Raw genomic sequence first — 13,831 nt, 5'->3', positions numbered from 1 at the left:
GAAGTCAATGTTCATATCACTGGGGTGTAAGTTACCCAAGCGAAATATGAGGTGCTGTTCCTCCAATTTGGGCTGGGCCTCACTCTGACAATGGAGGAGGCCCAGGACAGAAATGTCAGATTGGGAATGGGAGGGGGAGTTAAAGTGCTGAGCAACCGGGGGATCAGGTAGGTTAAGGCGGACTGAGTGGAGGTGTCCAGCGAAACTATCCCTGAGCCTGCGTTTAGTTGGAGAACATGCAAGTGAACCCCTGCATCACCTGAAACGATTGTTGGGGTCCTTGGATGGAGTCGAGGGGGGAGGTAAAGGGACAGGTGTTGCATCTCCTGCGGTTGCAGGGGAAAGTACCTGGGGAGGGGGTGGTTTGGGTGGGAAGGGCTGGGTTGACCAGGGTGTTGCGGAGGGTCTACATCGTGGTGGACCCGGAACTCATTGAGGTGGGGGCGGAGGGGAACAAAGGTGAGGCCTCTGCTGAGGACCGACCGTTCTGTACCCGAAAGGGGGAGGTCAGAGGGGATGGTGAACACATGGCAAGGGTGGGGGTTGGAGTCTTGACCCAAAACGTCACCCATTCTGTTAGGTATGTGATAATTAGCATATGTAATTAGCATATGTAATGAGTGTCTTGTCATATGTTGTGCAAGTACGCATGTGCGGGAGACTCAAGGTGGCGTCCTGTAGTAAAGAAGCTTGTAAGATTACTCCCGTGTCCGAGCCTTTATTCAAGTGTGCTAAGCATCCCGAATACATAACACATTCCTTTTCTCCAAAGATGCTGCCTGTCCCGCTGAATTACTCCAGCATTCTGTGTCTACCATCCAGAATTTATACTATGATACAATGTCCTGATCATGATACGGGGATTATGTCCCGAACTTGTGCTTTCACGGTGGTGCAGCGGGTAGAGTTGCTGCCTTACAGCGCTTGCAACCCCAGAGACCCAGGTTCGATCCCGACTACGGGTGCTATCTGTACGGAGTTTGTACGTTCTCCCCGTGACCTGTGTGGGTTTTCCCCCAAGATCTTTGGTTTCCTCCCACACTCCAAAGACGTACAGGTTTGTAGGTTATTTGGCTTGGTAAATGTAAAAAATGTCTCCAGTGTGTGTAGGATGGTGTTAATGTGCGGGGATCGCTGGTTGATGTGGACCCGGTGGGCCAAAGGGCCTGTTTCCGTGCTGTATCTCTAAACCAAACTAAACTAAATATGTCAACCTGAGTTTACACTTTACATTGTAAAATAAAGAATTAGTGTCAGAAGCCGCCTGGTTCTTGCAGTTGAACTGAAACAAGCATTTTAAAGATAGACTGTATATATTCATTAAAGAGGAAGTTATCTCATCTGAGTTCCTTTTAAAACTACAGGCTGTTTCCATGCATGAGGTACTTAATCAGGGATTGTCTTTATGTCTGACAATAATCGGACTGATCTCTATACAAACAATCTACATCACTGTACATTTGGTACACATGACAATAAAAGATCCATTGAATTGAATTTCGGGTCAAAATGAACAGTTATTTTAATTGTATTTGATTTTGTATCAATTACCGATATGACAATTATTTTAAATGAAATCTGGGTATAAAATCATTGAAAGATAGCAAATCAGAGTTTTTGTTTACTATGATGAGAAGACCTCCACTGCCTGTTGCCAGTGGCTTATGGCTGGACTGCACTTTCTACTTTTATTATTGGTTCAGAGTATATTTTTAGTATTATTCCTTTGACAAAATGTGATATTTTCAATTTTTAAAGAATCATTCAAAAGTTGCGGCAATTTCCACAAAGCCCTTAATCAAAATCAGATACAGTCACAGACATGTTCCTTAAATATTTATTTGACAGCCTTTTCATTGTTCTTCCAAGCAGTCGTGAATAGGTTTTGCATTTGACCTCGATTCTGGCTGAGTTTTCACTGTTCTATTTTATCTATAGGTCACTACAATCACCCCATTGACCAAAGAAACAAACAGGATTGCTCACCGACATTTTAAAAGCATATTTATAACTAAAATGAATAGAAATATACATTTTGCATTAATTGCTAGCAAAGATGGAAAAAATTGTTTTGGGGTGGTTTAATTGGTTAATAATGAAAATTTCAAGCGTTAGACATTTGCAAGCAAACGAAAGTTTACTGATTGAAGTTCGTGTTTCATAACATGACACCAGGTTCTGGTTAGCAGTTGGCCAGTCTTGATGTTGAGTGGGCTGGCTGGAAATTTCTGAAATGTAGAGCAGATACCAAGGAACACAATTCCTTGATTTTACTTGGAAATGCAAATGATTATCCGGCACTAGGGAAAACTGAATGGGAAGGATTTCACCCACATAATGGATCCCATCCAATTTTCTGTGCATTTACGTGAATCATTGGGAAAAAATCCTAGCTGTTGACATCAGGATTGAGCAAAATAAATCACTCTCATATTAACCAGCCCAGGTTTTCTCTACTCCTGATAGAATTCAGAAAATTTACTTGTATTGCTTTAAACTTGAAACTTTTAAATGACATTGCTTTGTGCCTTGATTCTGGGCAAAACCTGTGTAAGTAACCCTTAAGATGATGGTTGGTTGGTCCTCAAAGCAATCTACAAAATTGGAACATGTGATGTTATAACACAATATGTAACTGTTTCATTGAATTCAGAAAGTGTAGAAATGAGGAAGTATTTTTGTAAATACTTCTCCATAGAATCTGGTTCCCCATTGATGACTGACATATTTAGGTGGCACTGAAGAAGGGAAATTATGTCATGTGCCTCTGAATAAGAACAGCAGATGAGTCTGTTGCTGATTAGACAATCAGGAAACTATCCAAAATTAACTAAGATTCCCTAGGAATTGACATGAGCAGAACCGTAGCAAAATGTCTCATCAATTATTTTGCTAAGTAATGCAAAAGGGAAAGACTGCTGTTTGTTTTCCCTTTGAACACAATGATGCAATTTTTGATTTCATTATAAGGAAATGCACCTTGTGCAGGAACTGTGGTATAAATCAGATGAGAAATTGGCAGTTTGAATCGTTCTTACCACATTAAGAAGAGGTTTCCGAGGTTTCATTGCGAGTTGAATCACTATGATTTTAAGCCGTTAGGGCGGGACGGTGGCGCAGCGTTAGAGTTGCTGCTTTACAGCGCCAGAGACCCGGGTTCCATCCCGACTACGGGTGCTGTCTGTACGGAGCTTGATCGCGTGGGTTTTCTCCGAGATCTTCGGTTTCCTCCCACACTCCAAAGACGTACAGGTTTGTAGGTTAATTGGGCCTGTTTCCATGCTAATCTCTAAACTGGATTAAACAAAATTTTCAGACCATGAGAAATCAGGTTCAGTCGCAGCACCTTGCCAGGTTTATCTGTCACAGCGTTAAGTACAGAATGCCCTGCCGTTCATGGACCAGCAAGGATTCCAAAATGAAAACCATCAAGATATCTCTGACTTAAAGTCCACTGAAGTAAATTTTCTTGGACACGTAACAGAGAATACCATGTATCCCTTAAATGTATTGAAAGACCATGGAGGAAAAGTAGTGAAAATGAATAACATAAAGTTAGATTATAGAAACACATTGGAAGAAATGTTGAATGCAGAAAGAAAGTCAGATGTCACTCTCAGCAATGCTCTTCTGGGAAGACATTAGAGGATAAAAGCCACTTCCTCCTGTAAAGGGCAGACGATAACATTGGATGGAAAATTGAGCAATAGAATAAACCCTAATTTTAACAGACCCCTTTTTAATGAATCTGGGTTATAGTGGACGGACCTGCTGATGCCACCCTAGCTCTCACCACTTCCCCTCGGCTTCCGATGTCACTGCCGGGTGGCAAGGTGCACCAGCGAGCCCTTCTTCATACACTGCACCGTCTGGTGGACATGGCAAGTTTTTGCGGCTCACGTTGTAGCCTTTGGGAACAGTGCTTTCTTCGGGCTGCTGCCACCAACAGGACAGCAGCGTTCCCTCCCCTCACTTTCTGCTGCTTCTTCCTGTCGGCCGTCACTTTGTCCACTCGGCCTCCTCCCCCCTCCTCCTCCTCCCCCAGAGTCGCAGGCATACTCCACTTTGGAAGATGTCAGCGACTGGAGGTGAAGGAGGAGGAGGAAGTGGTGGAGCAGGAGCTACAACATGAGAAGGATCAACAGCCACGTTAAACGATGAAGAAGCATCGCTGGTGCAGACCAGCGGCATCGGCACCTAGTTTTAAAACGAAGCAATATAATATGTTGGAGTAACTCAGCAGACTGAATCAGTCCGAAGAAGGGTCCCAACATCACCTATCCATGTTCTCCAAAGATGCTGCCCAACCCACTGAGTTACTTCAGTACTTTGTGTATTAACTGCAGTTCTTAGTTTCAACGACTGATAATGATAATACTCGGTTATAGCGAACAATGGGCAATAACAGACACCATTCCTCCCCTTGCGCTGTTGTAATGCATAGTTTACTGCATAATGTTATTGTAGAGAAGTGGCACTGAGGGAGAAGATCAACCATGGTCTTATTGATTGGCAGAGTAGGCATGAGAGACTGAATGACATAGTCCTCTCTTCTGTTTATTTTCTTATGTGATATGGTTTTCAAAATCTGTTAAAATTGCACATCGCAAGGTAAGGAGCCAAGTGACAACGATTCTGTAGAATCTTGCAGTTAATTGACAATTGTCATAGCAGTAACCTTTGAACAAAAACAATCTAGACTATTGTATTAAAACTAAAATGGTTGAGTGTTTTTGCAGAAATGTAGATTAGAATAGACCAGCATTTATTGAACAGTCGGGTCTTGATGTCATGAAACATTTTTTTTTTTTTTGAATGATCATTTCTCTTTATTCTTAAAACACTGTTTGGTGTTGGAGGCACTTAGACCTATAGTGCCGAACAACATGTAAACAGGTCCTTTGTTCCAACTTGACCATGCTGACCAAGTTAGACTTCAGGTTAGTCCCATTTGCCTGCTTTTGTCTCACACTCCTCCAAACCATTTCCATCTGTTCAAATGTCCTTTGAAAGTTTTAATTGTATCCATTTCGATAGCTTTCTCTGGCAGCTCGCTTCAGATATAGACTATCCTGTGAGTGAATAGATTACCCCTGAGGTCCTTCTTAAATCTATCACCTTAATCCTAAATCCTCATGTTTTAGCATCCTCTACCCTGAGAAAAAGACAGTAAAGGTGCCATAGTTGAAAGCATGCTAGCAGTGGTACAGTTACATAGTGCACTCTAACATTGTAATATTTCACTGTTGTTGCATACGTTGGACTATATTAAAATCAAACAACTTCAAGAAATAAATAGTTTTTTACATTGCTGCAGCTAATCTAATCTACAGAGACATTCAGAAAAGTGAATGAGGCAGCATGACTCAGTAGTTGCTGGATAACAAATATTTACCACCATGTGCAAATGTGTAAACCCGGAAATAAGCAATAAAATGACTTTTTTTTCAAAGTTATCTAGTGAGCATTTCAGCTCTTTGGAATAGTATGGAAAATGGACCAAATGAATATTTAACCTTATTCTTTTTTTATTTAGTAGTTACCTTAAGACAGAAGATTTCACACATTAATACATATTGTGCAGCATTTATTTCAGCAAATTCTCTAAAAGTATTTGCATTGCTGCATATGAACTAGTTAATGTTAGCTGTAAAATATTGTTCACACTGTGCAGGATCCTTAATAATAAACAAGATGTGCTTATTGTTTAAGAAAGAACTGCAGATGCTGGTAAAATCGAAGGTAGACACAAAATGCTGGAGAAACTCAGCGGTTGAGGCAGCATCTATGGAGAGAAGAAATTGGCGACGTTTCGGGTCTGAAGAAGGGTCTCGACCCGAAATGTAGCCAATTCCTTCTTTCCATAGATGCTGCCTCACCTGCTAAGATGTGCTTAATGTTGGGTATCTTATGGTACAAATCTACAAAAAATAATGTAGTTAAATTGATGTGGGTATAAGCACACAATCTCACCTCACCGTTCAGAACACTATTCGGAGAACTGTATTGAGATAATTCTGCATGACTCCAAATGCTTTCTTATGAATATGATGATGAATATGAATATAATGTTAATTTGAGATCTGTTTGCCACAGAACAGTGATCTCCAGCCTCCTGTTAATCTCAAAAGAAGGTCTATCATCCTCTCTCAAACCAACCTTCTCAGCAACCAAAACTACTTGGTCAGGTCCACTGGGCAGTCTGCGTTGTCTTGACAACAGAGTCCTGAAACATGTCCTCTAAAACTATACCTTGGCAAGCATTTTACAGGAGGACAGAGAAACCATTTCAAGGCCATTCTCAAAACTTCCTTGGAGGAAATGTAACATCTACACAAACTGAAAGGCGTCCTTAACCTTAGTCAGCTGAACGTGGAGGAGAAGCATTTGGAGAGGCGCTGAGCTCTTTAGGAATATGGGAGCATACAGAAATCAAGCACTCACAGCAGCTCAAATAACCTGTTGTGTCAATCAAGGTCTATTCCATTTGTGGCAGTCTAGATCTCACATTGGACTCACACTTCACCTCAGAATGCATATTGTAAGTCAACCTTGACCTCAAGGGATTGCCAGAGGAGAAGTTAAACTACGATCTTCTAATGGGTCTAAAAGACCTTTCCACAATTATCAGCATGATGTCAGTGCCTACATGCCTTCATCTATCATGGCCATTAACTTATTCCATATGTATGGGAGCCACTGTTCTCACATAACACTACTATGGGAGTACTGTGGAGATTGAATTTTTGCCAGTTAAACTACTATCAAATTGTACATACAGCTTATGTTAATTGGAATTTATAGTTGAAATGTTGTCCATCTTTTTAAATGACAGATGAATTCAGACTGTGAGACTCCAAGTGAAACTTGTAAACTTCACCACAATACTTATCTTACAAGTTACGTGAAGTTAGTTTCTCACCTATGGCCGATTATTCACTAAGTTTTTAATATTGAAAGTGACATTAAACTTGAGTGTGGAATGCTGTGTTGCCTGAAGACATCTGTGAAAAGATAGTCATGGTCATTTTTCCAATTATGAAGTGTATATCAGAACCCGAGTGAAATATAAATAGTAACGGATTGCAGGTGTAAATATGCTCTAATTTCCATTTCATTTCTTTATCAGGAAACAACTGATTGCAGAGCTTGATCAAGATGAAAATGATCAACTGAATGCCACGCTCCTAATTCAGGAATATCAGCAGCTCTCTGAAGAGAATCACTCTCTGACCTCCTACCACTTACAGTGTAGAGAACATCTAGAGAAACCTCAGGTGTTACTGCAGCAGCAAGAGGGATCTTCCTGATTGCAGGCAAATGACGCTGATGTTACAACAAACAAAATGCTGGAATAGCTGTGGAATCTTCTTCACAGATTCAGAGAATCAATTTGAAGAATTTGTAAAAGGAGAAATGAAGCCATTTTGGTAGTTCATGATTTTTCTGGAAGCTGATTTGCAACATTGCTGTTGTTTTTCCAGATCAGCCAGTATACAGCAAAATTCAATTTTGCTAACATCAAAGAATATATGGAAAAGATTAAGATCCCTAGATATTGTAAACAAATATCAAGTCTATCATTGTTCTTTGTTAACATAAATCTAAATGTACAAGAGTTATTAATCAAATCATTTGTATAATGATCAAATTAATGCTGATAAATAATGTTTTATCATAACAGATTATTCTGTACTTATAATTATTTGAAAACATAATAGTCTATAAAAATTGCAATTTCTTTTTAAATCTACAGTGCATGCATGCGATAAATATGTGAGGGATGTTTGCTTGAGATTGCCAGTCAACATTTGAAAATCATGAGACTCGTCTCTTTTTAATTTTAGTCCATTGCAGATTGAAACAAAACTGCACTTACAGTATTTGTTAATTATGCAGGGTTTTTATATAATGTGCACCGTTAGTTTCTGTATTTCCTCTTTGGTCAACCAGGAAAACGCAAAGCACAAATGCAAGTGGACATTTTGTTCATTATTATCATATGATTTTTATAAATATTATATAATTCAGTGTTTTAAAATAATTTTACTTTGAGGATATTTGTGGCATTTTTACACCATTTTTTACAAGGTGCGATTTTATTTAGCCAGTTATCTGAAAAATACATTGAAATGTTGAGTACTTCCAGGTTTTTTTCACTGCATACTAATTCTTGCAGTGGTCAATATATCAAACGCTTCTCATTATCTGAAGAATACATTGAAATGTTGAGTATTTCCAGGTTATTTTCACTGCACACTAATTCTTGCAGTGGTCAATATATCAAACTCTTCTCAATGGTTTTGAAAGGGTAAGTGTATACTGTGAAATCTGCAAAAAATAGAAAGTACTCAAATATGGAAACTCAAAGCTGGTCTCTTGTGTTTATTGTTTCATTTAAAATTGTTGTACAACTATCTATAATTTTAATAAAACTTGGGTGACATGATTTCTGCCATTTGTTGCATTCTATGTAGGTTTAGCTTTTTTGATCAGTTTTACTAAATTGGGCCTTACGAACTAGAACTAGGAACAAGATCTGTGATACACAAAAATGCTGGAGAAACTCAGCGGGTGCAGCAACATCTATGGAGCGAAGGAAATAGGCAACGTTTCAGGCAGAAAACCCTTCTTCAGACTGATGGGGGGTGGGGGGGGTGGGGTGGGTGGGGGGGGGAGGGGGGGGAGGTAGCGGGGAGAAGAAAGGAAAAAGGAGGAGGAGGAGGAGGAGCCAGAGGGCTGAGGGAGAGATAGGAAGGGAGGAGACAGCAAGGGCTAACAAAATTGGGAGAATTCAATGTTCATGCCCCCAGGGTGCAGACTCCCCAAGCGGAATATGAGGTGCTGTTCCTCCAATTTCCGGTGGTGCTCGCTCTGGCCATGGAGGAGACCCAGGACAGAGAGGTTGGATACGGAATGGGAGGGGGAGTTGAAGTGCTGAGCCACCGGGAGGTCAGGTTGGTTAATGCGGACCGAGCGGAGGTGTTCGGCGAAACGATCGCCAAGCCTCCGCTTGGTTTCACCGATGTACATCAGCTGACATCTAGAGCAGCGGATGCAATAGATGAGGTTGGAGGAGATGCAGGTGAACCTCTGTCGCACCTGTTTCGGCCCGAAACGTTGCCTATTTCCTTCGCTCCATAGATGCTGCTGCACCCGCTGATTTTCTCCAGCATTTTTGTGTACCTTCGATTTTCCAACATCTGCAGTTCCTTCTTAAACACAAGATCTGTGATGTTGCATCTCTGCCTTAGGCACCACATCCAATTTCTTAGACACTAAATGCTGAAGTAACTCAGCGGGACAGGCAGCATCTCTGGATAGAAGGAATGGGTGACATTTTGGGTCGATCTTCAGTTTAAATCAGCATCTGCAGTTTTTTCCTACACATCCAATTTCTTGCTCTTGAAGTGGCTCTCAGTTTGTGAATATACCTAACACTCCAGTGGTTTTCCAACATTCATGCTACTGTAGCACTATTGCATTTACCCAACCATCCTACCATACATTGGTTATAGAAGTAGCTTTAAACATCTAAGTCATTAGATGGATTGGAACAATTCCTCATATGCCTTTTCCCTGTTGTCCATTAAGCTATCAGAAACATTTTGGATAATTGTTCAGGTGGTGCTGGTTCAGGAAGGGGACTAGCAGTATGTACCTACCTGTTATTACCTCCACTTGAAGAACATGAAGCAGAGGCGCACATGCTCACATTAGTCAGAACAACCATGCCATGAAGGTTTAAACATAGATAATTATGGTCTTGTATTGCATGCTCCAAACTGATCTGCAGCCTAACCCTTGCACAGATGCAGCAATGCCATTGGGTGTCAAGGTTGTAGTTTAAGGTGCACATTTACTTCAGTTCCCAAATAGCTGGATGTTCATAAGTTTTAGGTGCGGAATTAGGCCCATCAAGTCTATTCCACCATTCAATCATGGCTGATCTATCGTTCCCTTTCAACCCCATTCTCCTGCCTTCACCCCGTAACCCCTGACACCCTTATTAATCAATAATCTGTCTGCCTTAAAAATATCTATTGGCTTGGCTCATTATTCTGTTCCCAGCTTCACCTCATATCTCTTAATCCCTTCAGCGTTAATCAACCTGCTTGAATATATTTAATGATTGCCTTTTATGGTCGAGAATTCCAAAGGTTCACCGCTGCCTGGGTGAATAAATCTCGTATTCTCAGTTTTAAATTCCATTCCCCATACCTAAGGCTATATCCTCTGCCTGCTGTCCTCACCAGGCATAGCTTCTTTCTCCTTGTATCTAATATGTTTAGTCCTAGTAGAACTTTACAAGTAAGAATGAGATCCACTCCCATTAATAAATACTAAAATGTTAAAAGCCTAATCAATCAAATCTCTCCACGGAGAATATTATTCAAAATTGCATGTTCACGAGAATACTTCCCTACTTCTGACATTATGATGAAAGGAAGGTAATTGATGTTGCAGTTGAAGGCAATGTGGGTGTGTGGTCCAGGACAGTGGCTTTAGGAAATATTTCCGTAATAACTTAAGGCTGGAATGACTGATCATCAATAACCACAACCATATTGTCTTGTGTTACCTTTGACATTAACCTGCAGTAGCACCTGTTTTGACTCATCAGGGGGGACAATGCCCAAAAGTGGCATGCTCCATTGTGAGAGCTAACTTGGGTTATGATAAGATGATTCATTTCATTAATATTTGCAGGATTACCACATTAAAAGAACACCTGGCAGAATCCCTCATTTACCTCCCTCTAAGGTGAACAAACTGATGAAAATCTTATTGCTGAATCTTTTTTGCTCTTTTACAATTAACTATAAATTGGGAATTATTTTAGTGATTGGAATGTAGATGCTTCATCTCCGAGATTGAGCGTGCAATTTTGGATTATCTAATTGCAGCTCATTGTTCACATTCTTACTTGTAAAAGGATTTGCAAAACATGATTTTTTCCACTACCTCTAAGAGTGGTAAGGTGCGCATACGTGAATTTGAACCAAATTACAAGAAAGTTAAGGTGTTTGCATTAGTTCTGAACAGTAGGCAATATTCACACTTTATAGATATACCGGTACTTTATATACACTTTAAGATAAATAACCAGATTTCATTCTGTAAAATTGCTTGTCAATAACGAGACTAGCAATATTTTGGTTTAACTCCTTGTCCTTTCAATGAGACAAGGAAACAATGTCCAGTTAAGGAAGGGAACATTAAATAAGCCTTGGCAAGACTAAGAATGGTAGTCAATATCTTGCCCTAAACCATTGCAAAAAAAATTAGATTAACTTTCCATAAGCACACTGCTATTTGTGAGATCTTGTTATGTGCAACTATTATTTACATTTGCCAGCTTAACTGCTTTTCAAAAGTAAAGTGAAATGTTTTGAAATATTTCAAAGCCCCACTGGAAGCTGCGGAACTATTATTTTTCTACTCAGAATTGTTATACAGTTGATTTTCTAAACCAAGGATAGTTTTATGAGAGAAATCCCAGACAAATGTGGAAAGCAGCAGAATAAATCTGATGTGAAACTAGCAGCTGCTTTATGCTCTGCTTTATGCAATGTCTTAACACACACCAAATTACATTAAAAATTTCAACTCTGACTTAAGAAACCGTTCACTTTTTTATTATTTTACTTGCTCCCTCTCTTTTGGTTCCAAATTCTATTCTTATGTGTTCCTCATCTTAATTGCTCTACCATTGATAGATATGGGTTCAGCACTGAATCAGTTGCTCTGAAGTTTCCTTATTAAATTCACCCCCTTCTCTATTTTTGCTCCTCACCGTACCACTCTGTAATCACTCAGTGACTTCCATATCATCATATAACGGATGTCTTGGCTACCGACCATTAAATTATTTATGGAAATGCTGACTGGTAGGTAGTGCTAGTCACGCCTATGAAGCAAGACCAAAATTGCCAGTTTTCCAATAGATGAGTAAACTATGATTCACCAACTAGAAGATTGTTCACTTCAGCTGAGTAACACTTTTTGCTGATTTTTTTTCCATCTTTCAGGGTGGTGGCAGGGGGTCCACTGTTGAGCTGTGGTTTGTTTGGTAATACCTCTGTTGATGTTTCCCATTTGTTTTGCTGCTCCAAGTCAGCATTCTGGACAGATATGAAACCCGTCTTATTATCAAGGCTATGGGGTGGGAGATTGCAACCTTCCCGTGGTCCACCCTGTTTCAACTAATACAATCAACCCAACGTGCACAAACAAGATCAAATAGAACAAGTTGACCTACAACTTTAGGCTGTGTACGCCATACGCAAGAAGAAGAAGATCAAGGCTATTGGTTGAAAGTAGTTGTTATGGTATGTAAAGTTAAAATAAAATTACACGTGAATAATGAACATTTTAATCCCTGACAGTTGTTTCTTTTTTCTTTCACACGATAAAAAGTCTAATTCACAAATTCTGAGGGGTTGATGATATACTAAGATATATTAACTATATAAACATGTTTATACTTTGATATCCTTGTTATGTTCATCTTAGAGATAGAATGCTGCATCAGGTTATTATTTATATTTTTGACAGATTGATTTTTATGATGTTTGCATGAAATGATGAAATAATAGACAGGGCTCCTGAATTTGGACCCTGGGCAGATGAAAAGATGACAATATATATCCAAGTTGGATGGTATGTAACTATGAAGGGAAACCTGCACATGCATCTGAATGAAGACCCTGTTTAGTTTAGTCTAGTTTAGAGATACAGCGCGAAAACAGGCCCTTCAGCCCACCGAATCTGCACCGACCAGCGATCCCCGCACATTAACACGACCCTACACACACTAGGGACAATTAAACATTTATACCAAGCCAACGAACCGACAAACCTGTACGTCTTTGAAGCGTGGGAGGAAGGCAAAGATCTCAGCAAAAATTCACGCAGGTCACGGGGAGAACGTACAAGCTGCATATAGACAGCACCTGTAGTCAGGATTCAACCCGGGTCTCGAGCTGTAAGGCAGTAGCTCTACAGCTACTCCACTGTGCCACCCTGTGATGATAAAGGTCAGAAATTTTGGAGAAGCTATCAAAGTAGAATAGATGAGTAACAGCAGTGCACTTACTAGGCAGGACATGTTCAGCCAATGCTCACAATGGTGGAGGGAATTAATGTTTAGTGTGATGGATGGGATGTCAATCTAGAAGGTTGCTTTGATCTGGATTAGGTTAATTTTCTTACTTTTTTTTAAGCCACACACATTAAGGCAAGGAGTCAGTATTTGTGGAATCTGGTGCATTCTTTTAACTTACACTCTATGCCACATTTTTGCTTCAAATTGGATTAGGTGTGAATAAGGTTAGGCTGAACTACATTCCTAATTACATTCCACAGTAGAGCCTGGCTCTGATCAACAGGTGCAGCACATGAATGATCTTAGTATATTCATGTATGGAAATCAGATTATAATTCATGCTGTTATGCATATATAGAGAACCAAAAACATAGAAAGAAGGCAAGAGGAGTCAGACTTCCATCACTGTTCTGCCCAAATAAATCAATTAACCTTACCCTTTGACTATAGAAACAAGATGAAAATAATGCCACATATTCAACCATATATGGTTCAATGAAATTAAGATATATATGTAAAACATATATATGCAAACAGGCCCTTCGGCCCACCAAGTCGACACCGACTGCAATCTATCATACACCAGTTGTATCCTACATGCCAGGGACTATTTACAGAAGCCAATCAACCTACAAACCTGTTCAAGAAGGAACTGCAGATGCTGGAAGATCGAAGGTACACAAAAATGCTGGAGAAACACAGCGGGTGCAGCAGCATCTATTG

The 13,831-nt window shown here is 40.0% G+C and overlaps 1 protein-coding gene across 11 annotated transcripts in view; it reads left to right on the top strand.

The window, feature by feature from the left end:
• map3k7cl (MAP3K7 C-terminal like) overlaps positions 1-8,449 on the top strand; it is a 110,151-nt gene extending 101,702 nt beyond the window's left edge. For all 11 annotated transcript variants that reach the window (XM_033033251.1, XM_033033249.1, XM_033033247.1 and 8 more), the window contains one exon: positions 7,130-8,449. In XM_033033251.1, coding sequence (XP_032889142.1) covers positions 7,130-7,310 — 181 coding nt within the window. In that variant the 3' untranslated portion in view covers positions 7,311-8,449. The remainder of the gene's footprint in view (positions 1-7,129) is intronic.
• The last annotated feature ends 5,382 nt before the right edge of the window (positions 8,450-13,831 follow it).

Source organism: Amblyraja radiata, chromosome 14 (genome assembly GCF_010909765.2).
Source record: "Amblyraja radiata isolate CabotCenter1 chromosome 14, sAmbRad1.1.pri, whole genome shotgun sequence".
Taxonomy (NCBI): domain Eukaryota; kingdom Metazoa; phylum Chordata; class Chondrichthyes; order Rajiformes; family Rajidae; genus Amblyraja; species Amblyraja radiata.
Note: the sequence above shows the minus strand (reverse complement) of the source record. Positions and strands in the feature narration are given on the sequence as shown.